At 36.9% G+C, this 16,744-nt stretch overlaps 1 protein-coding gene across 1 annotated transcript; it reads left to right on the plus strand.

Annotated features, from left to right (window-relative positions):
* The first annotated feature begins 2,290 nt into the window (after nt 1-2,290).
* On the plus strand, nt 2,291-16,659 carry LOC129446760 (adhesion G-protein coupled receptor G2). Its single transcript, XM_073873711.1, has 24 exons — nt 2,291-2,802; nt 2,930-2,940; nt 3,022-3,086; nt 3,244-3,296; nt 3,901-4,019; nt 4,387-4,467; nt 5,252-5,299; nt 5,421-5,478; nt 5,958-6,088; nt 6,193-6,313; nt 6,466-6,515; nt 6,745-6,958; nt 7,626-7,782; nt 8,928-9,089; nt 9,205-9,351; nt 9,454-9,508; nt 9,590-9,693; nt 9,796-9,917; nt 10,007-10,278; nt 10,374-10,479; nt 10,573-10,856; nt 13,408-13,509; nt 13,609-13,737; nt 15,919-16,659. Exons 1-24 carry the CDS (start codon nt 2,291-2,293, stop codon nt 16,020-16,022), a joined length of 3,207 nt encoding a protein of 1,068 aa, XP_073729812.1. The 3' UTR covers nt 16,023-16,659.
* Nucleotides 16,660-16,744: the final 85 nt, after the last annotated feature.

A 16,744-nucleotide genomic window follows, 5' to 3' on the forward strand; every position in this document is an offset into this window, starting at 1 on the left:
AATACAGCGGGATTCAAAAGTCTGAAACTGTAGTGAAAATACTTTTATATAATACAAAATTAGAAAACGTGCTAAATTTCTTAGGGGAGAGTGGGGTGATTTGTGCCAGGGGGGAAGTAGTTCCACCCCTTGATTCTGGAAAACCATAAAAGAAATTGGTCATTTGACCACATAATTTTGAAAAGCCATCAATTTTACTCATCCTCAAAAAAGAGAGATGCTGCGTCCGAAACCGTCAACTTCCATACTATATAGTAGGCAAAGTAGTGCTTTTTGCATACTATATAGTATGGTAGTAGGCGATTTCGGACGCAGCAAGACACATGGCATGTGGTCTGGCGGTACCACTTTTAGCATTAGCATTGCGCTAAAAAATAAGCAAAGAGTTTCGATATTTCTCCTATTTAAAACTTGACTCTTCTGTAGTTACATCATGTACTAAGATCAACAAAAAATTAAAAGTTGTGATTTTCTAGCGCAATGCTAATGGTCTGATCTGATTCAATGGATTGTGCTGGGTCATGCTAGAAGTGGTAGCGCCAGACCCGTAGATCAGCTGAATGGATTCCAAAACAGTAAAAATCAAATGTTTTACTCTAGGGAAGCTGGAAAATGAGACAATTTAAAAAAAGTGAAATGTCCCTTTAATATAGCACTACAGATCATATCATTAAAATACTGTTTTACTTCAGAAATTACTGGCACAATTTACCCCAACTTATTTCCCCGAAAGGCACTTACCCCACATCAGGGGCGGGTAGTGGCATGAGACCACTTTTTCACCAGGAGCTATATTTCGGAAACAATTTATTTCAGACCCAAAGTTATTGTTCTCAGGGATGCACCACATCCTGAAATATATGTACATCCTTAAGTTGAAGGCATCATGGCCTCACTTTAAAGTCACTTTAAGTAAAAACTGGCACTCACTATCTCCTACAACAACTTTTTAAAATGTAAATGTTTATTATGTCGTATTTGTCAATTTTTTTAAACGATAAGAAAAACTACTTTCTTTTAGTTATTCCCAAATGCAACCTTTTTTGTACTCTGTGTCTGTCTTGGTCTCTTTATTGCTGTCTGCCTAGTTTACTGATTCATCAATATCTTACAAAATGGCTTTTTGTTTTGTGCCAGACTAAATGTCAAGCAAGTTTTCTGGAGCATATTTCTATTGTTGGTTTAGGTTACTGTATGACAAGTTATTTGCGGACCATCTGTTTAATGACTCACATTCACTACTACTAAAGGAACACTGTACAATAAATTACTTCAGATATTTACTTCATTCCCACACACATACATAATCTTATCTCACAAATATGGCCGAAAAAAACAGATGGAGTATGGAAGTATGTTTATAGCAGTGGGATCCCAAAGTTATGTTCAAATCTAATTTACACCTGGAAATAAACTGAAAATTTTAAGATTATAAGAATTTGAAACAGAGAAATATTGTGGTGATGTACAATATATAAGATATTTTTTTACATTGACCATGGTCTCTCCCTTTAGATGTCACTAGATCCATTAATAACATAAGTTACTCTTGGGGACTTTTGATCATCTCAGATCATTTTATAGAGCATCAGGTTTTGCACAAACCATGATAATCCATGACAATGTTTGGGTGACACAAATGGTCAATAAATAGAGAAAAGTGGGGTGAGTTGTGCCAGTTTTTACTCAAAGTGACTTTAAAGTGAGGAAGTGAGGCCATATCAGTAATGCCATCAACTTAAGGATGCACGTATATTTAAGGATGTGGTGCATCCCTGAGAACAATAACATTGGGTCTGAAATAATTTGTTTCAGAAATATAGCTTTTGGGAAAAGTCTCATGGCACAACTTGCCTCTGGTGCTGGGTAAGTTGTGTCTTTTGGCACTCTATCCTACTTCATTTTTCAACAATACATCATTTAACAATTTGTCAATGCCAACAACTGCTGCAGCTACAACATCATCTACAGCAGCACCACCACCATCAACAACAGCAGCAACAACAACAACTGCAGCAGCAAAAACAGCAACTGCAGCAGCAACAACAACAACTGCAGCAGCAGCAACAACAACAACAACAACAACAACTGCAGCAACAACAACAACAACAACAACAACAACTGCAGACAACAACAACAACTGCAGCAGCAACAACAACAACTGCAGCAACAACAACAACAACTGCAGCAACAACAACAACAACAACTGCAGCAACAAATGCAACTGCACCAAATGCAACTGCACCAAATATGACAACAACTGCACCAAAAATTACAACAACTGCACCAAATGCAACTGCACCAAATACAACAACGCAACTGCACCAAATGCAACTGCACCAAATGCAACTGCACCAAATACAACAGCACCAAATGCAACTGCACCAAATGCAACTGCAACAAATACAACAGCAACTGCACCAAAAATAACAACAGCTGGACCAAATGCAACTGCACCAACTGCAACAGCACCAAATGCAACAGCACCAAATGCAACTGCACCAAATGCAACTGCACCAAATGCAACTGCACCAAATGCAACTGCACCAAATACAACAGCACCAAATGCAACAGCACCAAATGCAACAGCACCAAATGCAACTGCACCAAATGCAACAGCATCAAATGCAACAGCACCAAATGCAACTGCCCCAAATGCAACTGCACCAAATGCAACTGCACCAAATACAACAGCAACTGCACCAAATGCAACTGCACCAAATACAACAGCAACTACACCAAATGCAACTGCACCAAATGCAACTGCACCAAATGCAACTGCACCAAATACAACAGCAACTAGTAAGATATATAAAGACAGTTTTCTCCATTTCAGTGTGTACCAAAAATACCATAAAATGTTTTGCCATTTGATATAATTCATTTATTTTTTTATTTTAGCACCTGTACCCTGTAACTTTTCTGTAAGCTGCAATCAAAGTAAGTATTAAAAATTAAACGTGGCTCATTATCTGTAAAATTCAAGTAATATAAAACTGACTTGTGGTTTTTGTACGATAGAGTTTTACTGGATGCTAATAAACACAACAGATCAAACCCTAAATGCGGAAAATGTTAAGGAATGGGTAAGTTATTATGGAATTATATTACAACAGCTAAGGAAATTAGGGGAAATTTTTCCTAGATTTTTCTTTGCTAATGTCTGTCTGTAATACTTATTACTAATGCTACCAAGGGATATGTATGCATGTATTGATAAATTATTTGCAATTTGACTTTCAGCTACACAACCTAGACAACTGTATCGGACATGATACTTCCAACAAAATCGCAAGGTATGACTGAGACTATTGTTTGTCACAAATGTATGCAGACAGTCCCAAATATCCAAGACCATGTCGATCATGTGGGATTTTTCATCTATACCCAGAAATAATCTCCTGGAAATTCGTATGTATTATACAAAGAGGCTAATTCATATTAATTCATGGGGTTTCATTATTGTTTTTTTTTTCGTACATTTTTTTATGATTCGCTTCGTATGAATTCATGCAAATAAGCCAACTCGTGAAATACATATGAATTGTATTTGAATATGTAATTTGTAAAGACAAGACTGTTTTAACTATAATATATGAAACCCATCTTCTACTGTCTGTTCTGCAGTACAATAGAAAACCAATCCAGCCTGGTTGAAGTAAGTACAGTTGTCTTTTAAAGCAACACAAATTTATTTTATCACAGTTTTATCTAATAAATGAAACATTTGTTTGTATTTTTTATTTTCAGAACACAAGTGTCTCATGTGATGAGACAGTTTTATTGTCAAAGTCAGTGTCAAATTTTCCTTACTTTTATTTAAAAACCTGTTTGTTGAATAATATAACTGCCCTCTCCTTTAGGGCACACTAACATTATTCTTGTGGTGTGCTCTCATAGGACATGTGAGATTCTTCTAGAGCTGCGTGGACCTGCCAATGTTTGCTGCATTAGACAAACAGTTTTGACAGCCAGCAACTCATTCAATGTCAATGTGGTGGGAGATATAGAGCAAGTGGGTAAGTGGACTTCTTTTATTTCTCCTCTTATTCTTTTCTTGAAATCTGTGTATAGATATTTCAGCCAAAAATACAACAAGCCCACCTTATGTCAAGCTTGCATGTCTTTTCTATCTTGTGGATTTTGTTGTAGCTGTTAACTGTTGCTGTACATTTTCAAAAAGTACACATTTGTACCTGAGTAGTTCATAATAATACCTCAGAAATACATATTGCTATCAAAGAGTGCATAATAGTACCTCAAAGGTACATATAGGTACAAAATGTATACATATTCTGTACCTTAATGTATATTATGACCTTTTTAAAGAGTCAACTTGTGATAAAGATTTCAGTGGGGGTTTATGTGTTATCCTTTTTTTAAAAGGTATGTGTTTCAATTCAAACACTTCTGTACATCAGAAATGCAATCAGTCGGAAATTCAGAAGAACTGTACTTCGAATCCACGTAAGTCTTCATTCATTCTTTATTTAGAAAAATTTAATGCACAGTTTAATTTAATTAGACCTCTCAGATTTAAATGGACACTCCACTTTTTTTGAAAATATGATGTTTTCCAGCTCCCCTGGAGTTGGGCATTTGATTTTTGCCGTTTTGGAGTCCATTCAGCTGATCTTCAGGTCTAGCGGTACCACTTTTAGCATAGCTTAGCACAATCCATTGAATCTGATTAGACCATTAGCATCACACTCAAAAATGACCAATGATATTACGCAGCACCTGAAAATAGTCCCCTGCTATTGAAAGTAACCAAGGGGACTATTTTCAAGCAGTGCGTAATATCACTACACCTGCTGCAGCCATGTTACGGCGGCAAAGTCCTTGATTATTACGCCAGAATGAAAGTTTAGTTCCTAGCCATATAGGCCAAGAAAATCACAACTTTTAATTTTCCGTCGGTCTTAGTACACGATGTAACTACAGAAGAGTCAAGTTTTAAATAGGAAAAATATTGAAACTCTTTTTAGCGTAATGCTAATGGTCTAATCAAATTCAATGGATTTATCTAAGCTATGCAAAAAGTGGTACCGCCAGACCCAGAGATCAGCTGAATGGTTTTCAAAACTGTAAAAATAAAAAAAATTAACTCCAGGGGAGCTGAAAAATTTGAATATTTTCAAAAAAGTGGAGTGTCCCTTTAAGATGCTCAGTCATAAAGTGAAGTGTATAATATCTTTATAGTGTTAATAACTCATACAATAAGATTTATTTTATTTTGTTTCTCCTAAAGCAACAACCGAAACACCTTGTAGTTGTTCATCAAACTGCAAAAGTTCAGGTAAGACAAACCTACTATGTAAAGAGCAGCAGAAGTACAATATAAATGGTCCGACTATAAGGCACTTAAATGACAATTTAGGATTTAAAATACTCTGTTTTTCTAACTTCCTCTATTTTAGAGGCCTATTACAGTGTAACTCTGGAAAACGTGAGCATGAACGAAATGGACTTGAAGCCGTATGTAAGTAATGTGTCTAGAAGTACAGTGTGAATCTGAATATAACATCATGATCTGAATTACATGTAAGTTGTAGTACTGGTAAACCTTTTATTGCATTTGTTTTTTTGCAGCTTCATCAATTGTTTGAAGCATCATGCGACGAAAAGTATGTTTTTCATCATTATATTCACACATCATTACATAACTGTGTTTCTGCAAATGTTGACATTTTCTCTTCGGCATTTTAGATCTGATTGTAAAGCTTTACTACATTTCGTAAATATGTATTCGGTAAGACACCTGAATGTTCCCTTATATTTAGATATTTTTCAAGTGATTGTGTTGGTCCAAATCTCCTTACTTTTTGTTATTTTGATGCCTGCAGGATTTCAGAGTGGCTAAGTGTTCAGGTGAAACGTAAGTGAGTCTCATGTAGCATCAATGGTTAACTGTGTAAAAGTTGCTGGTTAATTCATGTCCTCCACTTTCTCTCCAGGTTACAGAATTGTACTGTCATAGTGAAACTACAAACAGACTTGACTGATGCATGTAGTTTTAGGCTCAGTATAGAAGCCCTCATTAAACAGCAGAATGCCTACATACACATCACTGATGTGACCAGAGTAGGTGGGTGTCATAAAATATTATACATATGTTATGTTACGTTACGTTATGTTTATGCTTATGTTATGTTGTTCTTTATCTAATGGCATGGTTATATTGATGTTCAGCTATGTGCTCTTGGAGCAGTAATGATACTATGGGACAAATTATTACTTTGATACAAAGTTCAACAAGCTTTGATGAGTTCTGCAGCAACAACAACAACAATTCAATGTCTCTTGTTAACTGGTTAGTATATCTGCCCTTGTATCTCAATGCATTTGCACACATAATGTACCATACGTGATGTAAAATAGCAAAGTCTTTAAAATTTACATTTACCAATACAGTATGCACATTTTTTTATTTCTCCTAATACTTTATATTTATTGTTTTCGCAGCTTAAATGGAGCTTTACTTCTGAAGGACAGCTGTACCATCCAAACCACAGGTATGTCGCACTCGATATACAATAATCCTAAAAATAAACGGTGTTTTCTATATGCTTTTTTATTTTGTGGCGAAAGGCATGTTTGTGAGAGGTTTAATGAGATCTTCTTACATTTAAAACACTTTATGATTATTGCAGCTTACAAAAAACACAAAACCATTTATTTTAAAATCATTTTAGCAATGGCCCCACATATAATGTTGTCTCTTCCTGTCTTCTCTTGATTTATTGTCTACAAACACATCAGTAGATGCAGAAGGACTGTTGAAGATGACTGCAAATGCTTCATCTTTAAACTCCAGCCAAGTAGACTTAATCATATCTCAGCTGGAGAAGCTCCTCTCTGGACCCAATGTCAGTATGGGTCTGGCAAACACTTCAGTCGGTATTGTGAACAACCTGCTCGATGTTCCTGCAGATGTAATGTTTAATTTCTCCAAGAGGTGAGCAGAAATTATCCCTTCGGAAAGGCAGATCTGTGACCAGTTTTGTAGTTATTTTGTGATCTTGTTCCTGCATATTAGAATGTGAGGCTAAGAATTCACATGCAAAAATATTTTTTTTATGTTAGATTCAGAATTTGAGGTGAATTTGAGTAAGGTTTCGATCAGAAGCTTCATTAACCTCCATAGTATTGTTTTTTTCCTACTATGGAAGTCAATGGGGCTTTTGATCAGTTTGGTTACAAACATTCCTCAAAATATTTTCCGTTGTGTTCATTAGAACAAAGAAATATATACAGGTTTGTAACAACATTAGAGTGAGTAAATGTGACAGAATTTTCATTTTTGGGTGAACTATCCCTTTTAGCATTGTTAAAGGCGGAGTGCACAATGTTTGAAAGCCAATGTTGATATTTGAAATCACCTAAACAAACACGCCCCTACCCCAATAGAATCTGGAACTTCTTTTAAAAGACCCGCCCCACACATACGCAACCCCGGCAAGGATGTTAGTAGACACGCCCCTTACTGCTGATTGGCTACAAGTGTGTTTTGGTAGTCGGCCCGTCTCCGTTTCCAAAGCGGTTTTCAAACATTGTGCACTCCGCCTTTAACCTAACTATCAGCATACAGTAATACATATTAAGTGTTTACATCTGATTACAATGGCCAATGGGCTTGTGGACACAGTGGGTCTTAAACTGGTTGTATCAGGAGAGAGTGAGAAATTAATTACATCATCGCTGGCTCTGGCTGTGAAAAAAGTCAATGGGACCAATTTTGAGATGACGTCCTTCTCCATAAGTGACTCCTCCAACCTGCAGGTAACATCTCATTCATCATACAGACTATAATGCAGTGGCGGCTCGTGACTGCTCATCCTAGGGGCGCTTATTTAAAATAAGTGTTTGGAGTGTAATGTGTGTTGCTTGCGAAATACAGAAGTTTGGAAGTTGCCATATATTTCCCCAAACGATTTAGCCATTTAATGCATGTATGCACAAATGTGTGAACACAAAAATATTAAACAACCATAGATACACAAACCTTAGCTTTCTTATAATGTTATGCCTAGGTTTCAGAACGAATCTTCATTCCATATTCTGTGCGGTAAATTTAAATGGACATTCCACTTTTTTGGAAGGTATGCTTATTTTTCAGCTCCCCTAGAGTTAAACATTTGATTTTTACCGTTTTGGAATCCATTCAGCTGATCTCCGGGTCTGGCAGTATCACTTTTAGCATAGCTAAGCACAATCCATTGAATCTGATTAGACCATTAGCATCACGCTAAATGCTGAAATAGTCCCCATGGCAACTTTTAATTGCAGGGTACTATTTTCGGGCAGTGTGTAATATCATTGCGCCTCCTGCAGCCATGTTACGGCACCAAAGTCCTTGATTATGACGCCAGAATGAGAGTATAGTTCCTAGACATATTGGCCTAGAAAATTGCTACTTTTAATTTTCCGTCGGTCTTAGTACACAATAAGGGATGCACAATATATCGGCCGACATATCGTTATCGGCCGATAAATGCTTATTTTTAATATTATCGGTTATCGGCCCCCAAATATAAAGAGTTATCGGTTATCGGTATCGGCCAAAATTTCCATATCGGTGCATCCCTATACACAATGTAACTACAGAAGAATCAAGTTTTAAAAAGGAAAATTATAGAAACACTTTGGTTATTTTTTTTAGCATGATGCTAATGGTCTAATCAGATTCAATAGATTGTGCTAAGCTATGCTAAAATATCTTCTTTTGTGTTCATCAGAAAAAAGAAATTCATACAGTTTTAGAACAACATGAGGTTGAGAAAATTATATCTCTTCAAATTACTGCCATATTACAAGCTTTAATAATGATTTCACTACAGCAGGTTTTGTTGGGCCACTACTGTACACGTTTTGAGGTTTATGACTGCTGTGTACCAGAATTAGTGATGTCATGTTTGATACTTTAGGTCCGTAGTGACTCCAATAGAGATGTTGTGGATCCTACTCAGTCCACCTCTCTGGGCTCAATCACTCTTCCAGCATCCCTGACACAGAACCTCAGCCCACAGGACCAGCAGCTCGCATCCAGAGTGCAGTTTAACTTCTACCAAAAGGACACCTTCTTCCAGGTCTGAGCCTTGATAGATAAATTATTGTTTTTGTTTGATTTCTGTTGAGAAGCTGTATTTTGAATACTTCATGTAATGTTAATAATATTAATAGCTGTTTTTTTACTTTTTGTAGGATAAGAGACTTGATGGACTTAACCGCAAACTAATCAGTGGGATTCTCAGTACCAGCGTTAGTAATCTGAGCATCTCCAATTTACAGAAGAATGTGACGATAACATTTAAAAATACACAGAACCCGGACATAATACCTAAAACAAAAGTAATTCACTACTTCATCACTAAGAACGAATGAAACACAGTATGCAATATTGTGCATCTAAATAATTACAATTTTGTTATTTCGTCTAATTTTTTTTTACAGAAACAAAATGTCACAATATCTGTGAAATGTGTATTCTGGGACTTGGGCTTAAACGGTAAATTGTATTGTAAAGTTTTTTATATCAACATACTTTAAGTTTGGTTTACTGGTTTAACCCTTGTCGTTCTGATCGCAGGTGGTGCGGGTGGCTGGAAGTCTGATGGGTGCCATACGGTTAACTCATCTGCTCTTGAAACACAGTGCAGCTGTAACCATCTCACCAGCTTCGGTATTCTGCTTGTGAGTTGCTGAGCGTTTACCACACCTGACGTTTTCATGTTTATGTGACGGTATTCTTTGGGATGTTATAATTGAAATGTCTGTTTTAATCTTGCACAACAGGACATTTCCAAGACTCCCATAGATCCGCTTCAAAACACAATCCTGACATACATAACGTATATCGGCTGTGGCATCTCGGCTATTTTCCTGTCAATCACTCTGCTCACATATCTAGCGTTCGAGTATGGATCCTTCTAACCAATTATGAGTACTTTACCGGCTACATTTTTTCACACTCACAATATTTCTTTCTTGTTTTATCTCTGTACAGAAAACTGCGCAAAGATATCCCATCTAAAATCCTTATTCACCTGTGTTTGGCCCTGCTGCTGCTGAACCTGGTGTTTCTAATAGACCCGTGGCTGGCTCAGTACCAGGATGTTAATGGCCTTTGCATCTCCACCGCTTTCTTTCTGCACTACTTCCTTCTAGCATCCTTCACCTGGATGGCCATGGAGGCGGTCCACATGTATCTGGCCATTGTTAAAGTGTTCAACACCTATGTCTCTCGCTTTATGCTCAAGATAGGATTTGCTGGATGGGGTAAGTGGATGAATTGCTGTATATTTTGAATTTCACCAGCACTTGTTGATTAGAGTTTGGGAAATTTATATTGTTTTATATGATTTCTTTTAAAGGTATTCCGCTTATTGTAGTCATAATCGTTATTGCTACTAACAAGATCGGCAATAACTATGGCTTGGTGTCATATGCAAAATTTATAGATGGCACCACAGATTATTTGTAAGTAATAATTTATATTTATAAAAAAGTTCCATCTTTGTAACATTAACAGATTTTTAAATGCTGTATTTTTGTGTTTTTTCACCCCTACAGTTGTTGGATCACCAACGACATTGTTTTCTATGTTGCTGTGGTCGTATACTTCTGCATTGTCTTCTTGATAAACTTCGCCATGTTTATCGTGGTATTGGTCCAGTTGTGTCGCATTAAAAGACAGAATCCTCAAAACGTGCAGAACCGTAGTTCCTGGCAGGAATTGCGCAGTGTAGCCGGACTCACTGTGCTTCTGGGCATCACCTGGGGCTTCGCTTTCTTCGCTTGGGGCCCAGTTAACCTTGCCTTTATGTACCTGTTTGCCATTTTCAACACTTTTCAAGGTAGGTTCCAAAGATCTCATAATCTAATTGTGAGTTTAGGAGCATTACGGGTTATTTTAGGGGAAAGCACCGCCGTTTTTCAATATTTTATTATGTTCTTACCTCAGCTTAGACAAATTAATACATACCTATTTTTTTAAAATTCGTGCACTTCATCTTTGCACAGTGCGTCGTGAATGTGTTAGCATTTAGTCTAGCCCCATTCATTCCTTAGGATCCAAACAAGGATGAATTTAGAAGCCACCAAACACTTCCATGTTTTCCCTGTTTAAAGACTGTTACATGAGTTGTAGAGCCCTGCAAGCCCGTCGGGGCCCGTTTGGGTCGGGCTCGGGCTTATTTTAACATCTCTCCTCATTGTGTGTGTGTTTGCGTGTGTAGCAGAGACAGCGCGCATCTGAGGCTTACATTAATGGGTTTATCCTTTAAACGTTACTTTTGCTACGTTTACGCCTTTCATTTACACACCACCATTTTTGACCCTCATAAGCGGATTCGTTCGCAAAAGCTGCAGACCCTGTTTTAGTTTGAGAACTCAAGACGTTGCGCTGCAGTGTAAATGAACGTAGATGGAGTCTTATGTAAACGAACAGCTCATGTTAATGTGACAGCGCATCATTTTCAAAGTAAAAATTATTTTTATTCAGGTAAATGGAGGTTTGCAACGGAGGTTTTGCCAAAAATAGTAAACATCTATACCAACCAGCTATTATAAACGCTATATCAGATTGTTTTATGTATCCTTATAGGTAATGTCTGTTTTATATTTATGTTTGAGTATTGTTAGGTTTGAATATTGTTGTAATGTTGTTGTTGTTTTGTTTAAATTTATTTAGCTTATTACGAAAGATAGACCGTAATTTTAAGGGAGAATTGTAATGGGTAAAACATTATTTTCGAGTTTAATTTAAGTTTTCTTGATTATTTAAAATGAATTTCGTTTCATATAATTTGTCTATTAATTTTAATCGATGTTTTGTTGATAAGTTTTGTGCATATAAATGAATAAAAACAAAAATCAACGTCATATTAATATTTAATTAGGGCTGGAATTTTTGGCCCGTGCAGGGCTCTAATGAGTTGTTACACAAGTAAGTATGGTGGCACAAAATAAAACGTGGCGATTTTTTAAACGGATAAAATCAGTCGGGCTCTAGTTTGGATCCTAAGGAATAAATGGAGCTAGGCTAAATGCTAACACATTCACAATGCGCTGTGCAAAGATAAAGTGCATGCATTGAAAAGGGATGGGTATGTATTGATTTGTCTGGGTTGAGGTGGGAACAGAGTGAAATGTTTAAAAACGGTGGTGTTTTCCTTTAATAGTTGATTTAAATGAACTTTTTCAGTCAATATTAAAGAAATCAAGGTTGTATTTTCACAGAATTTTCTTCTGACATTATGTATATAATTGTAAATCACAAAAAAAGTTTAGATGGGTTTTTCACAGAGAGGGTCACACAGGGGCGACACTAAGGGGGACTGAGGTAGGGCAATTCTAAGCGCCCATGCACTATTGGGGCCCCCAAATATCATTTTTATTAGTAGTAACATGGGTGTGGTAGAGGGCCCAATATCATATTATTTCTAAGGGCCCAAAATTGCCAGTGACGCACCTGGGGTCACATATGCCCTATACCATTCTTAAAGTGCTGGTTCACCCTAAAATTAAAAATGTGATTATTCATGTTTTTTCCAAATCAGTATGAGTTAATTTTTTTGTTGTTGAACACAAAAAAGACATTTTGATAAATGATGGGAAGCACACAGTTGACGGTACCCATTGACATCCATAGTAGGAAAAACAAATACTGATTTAGAATAGAGGTTTAGAACAACAGTAAATAATGAGTAAATCATTTTCATTTTTTTGGGTGAACTATCCCTTTAAAGACAAAGTTGTTGAAGCCGATGGTGTAGTGGGCAGCGCTCCAACATTTGGTGCTTTTGCACTTTCGGCACCCCGAGTTCAATTCCCGCCCGGCTCGTGGTCATTTGCAGATCCCATACCCCTCTCTTCTCCCTGTACTTTCATGTCCTCTCCTCACTCACTGTTAAAATAAAAAGGCAAAATTGCAAAAAAAAGACAAAGTATTCCTGTTATTTAAATGGTAGCGCATTACATTGAAATTGCACTACATTATCAACAGGGGATGCCAATTTGGTTCCATTATTAAGTGTCAACATTTTTTTTTTTTTACTAAACAATGTTTTTTCTTTTCAAAATAGGCAAACGATAAAGAACCACAATTCATGTATTATGTTTTTAATTTGCTACGCCTTAAGCTGCAAGCATTTCTGATATGTTTACAATGTTCCATTATTCTGTCGCAATTGTGATCGAAATCAATTTTGACAGAGGCTACAGTATCTGTATTGTTGCTTTCTCACTCGTGACTGAACTTGGTTTCACATTACGTAGTTCACAACGTCAGAGCTTCTTCGTCGAATCAGTGATATAATCGCTTGTCCAGGTTTATTTTTAGCAACCTGTGTTGATGGAATGTTGACACTACATGGAATGTTGACAGTACGTTTTTGTCCCATGCAGGACTTTTCATCTTTATCTTTCACTGTGCAATGAAAGAAAATGTCAGACGACAATGGAGAGCATACCTGTGTTGCGGAAAACTAAGGCTACCAGAACATTCAGGTATGATGGCTTCGTATGCTCGTGCGGATGTGTGACTGACTTGGCTTTTGTGATATGTTTACCAAACTTACCACCACACTGCTTTATTTTGCACGACAGATTGGAGTCACACACAAACTCAGAAGATTAAAAAAACTACCAAGAAAAGACCTTCCTCAGCCCAGTCCAACAACTCCAGCTCGTCTTTCCTAAACAATGACAGCGTTGCTGATGCGCATATGGGCATTGGTGAGTATTACCTGCTAAACTGGCTTTACTTCTGTGTTTTGACTGCATACTATGTGTTTATTAACGGAAATTCCCATACGGCAGGTGATGCTAAATAAAACTTTATTGATAGTACAGCCTTCTCCTATGCCCTAAAAGTACTGATTTCATTATGAGAAAGTATGGACATTTGATTACTTTAGCAGAGATGGGACATACTAAATCTAATTTTGACTACTGTTTAGTACTGTTTAGGCCTTTCTCAATCGGAAGGCTGCGGCCTCCAGAGGTCGCATATGCAGGTTGCATACGTCATCAAACCTGGTTTATTTAAGTTAACTGACCATTACATTGGCAAGACATAAGCATATTACAACAATTTATGATTAACTAAGAATAATAGTCAACTTTATAATTGTTAATATTCTGAAATAAGATGGTGTAAGCAGCCTACAAATGCAACCTCCGGAGGCTGCAGCCTTCCAAATGAGAAAGGCCCCGCCCATTTTCCTGTTTGACTCAATCACTGACACACAAATCAAGGTGTCACTTCCCTTTTTAAAAGCATTGAATAACCAAACTTTTTAAAATAAAGAACACTTTATATCAACGTAAGAAAATATAACTAAAATAACAGAAATCGGCATTTGGAAAATTTATTTGTAATTTGATTTTTAAGTTTGATTCATGTTTTATTCGTCTATTCTACATGGAGAGCGCAGGGTTTATGACCTATACTGCAGCCAGCCACTAGGGGGCGATCAAAATGTTTGGGCTTCATCTGTCAGGACACTGGGCCTTTCTCAATGTCAAGAATACTTCCTTGGCAGGACTAGTCTTTCTAAGTCACTTCCTTCAGAGGCTAGGCGAGGCTCCTCGTTAGCATCGGATAACACGTAAATGGAACAGGCTAGCAAGTGCATGTCATTGCGTCATTACGTCAGTAAAAGGTGTGCTTTTGGCGCTGCGCGCATAGGATTGCCTGTATATGGGAAATTTTTCGAATGAAGGACTCAGTCCTTGGTGGAAATTCCGAGGATCCTTGACATTGGAACAGTCCTTTGACGGATGTCGATGATGTAGCATCCTCGAATTTCTGGCTTCCCAGGATCCTTCCTTGACATTGAGAAACGCTCATTGTGTGGCCTGGTACAATCCATGCCCACTTCCTGATTCATTGCTTAAAAGGGACTTTTTCCATGTTTAAATGCTAGAATTGGATCCCCAGTGCTTTTATCAACCAAGAAAATGTGTAAAAGAACGACCAAGTAACTTAGTTTTGGTAAAACATCTCTGCAAGCATGTAGAAAAATAGGTCATTGAAATCTGGCTCCCCTTGTGATGTCAGAAGGGGAAAATATCGCCCCTTAATCTGCACTATCCAACCACTGCACTGCCATTTAGTGCAGAGATCAACTCATTTGCATTTAAAAGGACCCATAAACGTCACATTTTTGGCTCACATCTATAAAATTGGCAATTTTAATTTGCTATAATAAATTGTCTATGGTATTTTGACAGTCCCTCCAGAAAAACGTGATTATGCGATTGCATGATTCAATGCATCATCAGCCAAAGTCGTTTATGCGGGGGATGCATTTTTTCCAAATACGCTGCACTTTCGCAGCATAAATTGCAGATTTCCGTTTGCAAAATATGCGGGGCTTGCATGATTTCATAATAATCCCCGCATTTTCGTTGCAAAACTCATATATACATATATCTTAGCAGAAAGTTGAAAAATGTTGCATTTACCTCACCCAAGCGCAGCCATGTCCTCTGTTGCCATGGGAACGTTATTATGTGATATATATGACGTGAACAACATTAAAAAGCTGCAAACAGTTTTTGCAAGTTCCCGCAATTTCAACGCATAAAATTGCATAAAATTGCATACAATTCCAAAGCATTTTTTTAAGGAAACGTGCTGCAAGATCAACGATTTTTGCCATCAACAATCACAAAAAAACTGTGAAATGACCCCTTTAAGAAGATTTACGGGGTAACAAAAACACAAATTGGTTCAGATAGCCTGATCCACAAAAAAACATTCACAACAACACCTTGATGTTCATTCAGAAAGTAAAACGGTTTAAGATTTAAAAACAACGGGTGTCTTATTTCAAACAAGAAGTGAATAAATGTTTAAGTTATTGTAAGTATTAAATTTGCATTAACCTGTTTGTCTATCTACAACTCTAGGTAACCCATATGATGATACGATAATAACAGCGTCTGAAGAGAACCCCTCAGATGTGGTATTGAACGAGATCAGTAACAAGCACCTGAGGAAAAGATCATATTGAACACACTGATAGTAGCCACAATCACTCTTACCTGCACAGGTGTGCAAAGTGTGTATGAAGTATGGTCTGATACTGTTGCATATTGCATTTTACCTTTACATAAAGTATTGTGTGTTGTAGTATATTCAACAAAAAGCATTTATATTTATACTTCAAGGGGTGGTTTCCTATACAGGGATTAAACGAATCCTAGACTAAAATAAATGTAAGAGCTGTCCAAACTGAAAACTGACATATCTTAAAATACATCAGTGCCCTTTATTTTGCCTTAAAGTAATCTTTTTTTTAGCAAGGCATGTTTGTTAAAACTAATGAAACTAATGTCTAGTCCTGGCTTACGCTAAACCCTGTCTGGGAAACCACCTTCGAATGAAGCACTTTAATCTGCGGATTTAAATATGGCACTTGTCACTGCAACAAAAAACTTTGACAGACATATTATTAATATAGGAAACAACAAGACACCAAAACACATGCGATGGTTTAGGGCTGTAACCATTATCTTACTGTGTATAAAATGAAATGATTGAGTCTGGAATACTCAAAGCACTTAAATCAAACGTGTTGTCTTATTTTATTTTTGTATATTTTAAAAGTTTTTATCATGAGTGTGACAAATAAAAAAAAAGGAAAAGTTGTGGAGGGTCTGATCAATGTGAATAGATTTATTTTTTGACTGAAATCTTGTATTTTGTATTTTATATTAACTACAAACACATGCA

The sequence above is a fragment of the Misgurnus anguillicaudatus genome, chromosome 12, assembly GCF_027580225.2.
Source record: "Misgurnus anguillicaudatus chromosome 12, ASM2758022v2, whole genome shotgun sequence".
Taxonomy (NCBI): Eukaryota; Metazoa; Chordata; class Actinopteri; order Cypriniformes; family Cobitidae; genus Misgurnus; species Misgurnus anguillicaudatus.

Bases quoted from the DNA above. Each gene is read 5' to 3' on its own strand.
- LOC129446760 (XM_073873711.1), top strand. From the start codon at position 2,291: ATGCAACTGCACCAAATACAACAACGCAACTGCACCAAATGCAACTGC. The intron at 9,090-9,204 runs GTCTGAGCCTTG...TACTTTTTGTAG, and splicing joins AAAAGGACACCTTCTTCCAG to GATAAGAGACTTGATGGACT. The intron at 10,857-13,407 runs GTAGGTTCCAAA...TGTCCCATGCAG, and splicing joins CATTTTCAACACTTTTCAAG to GACTTTTCATCTTTATCTTT.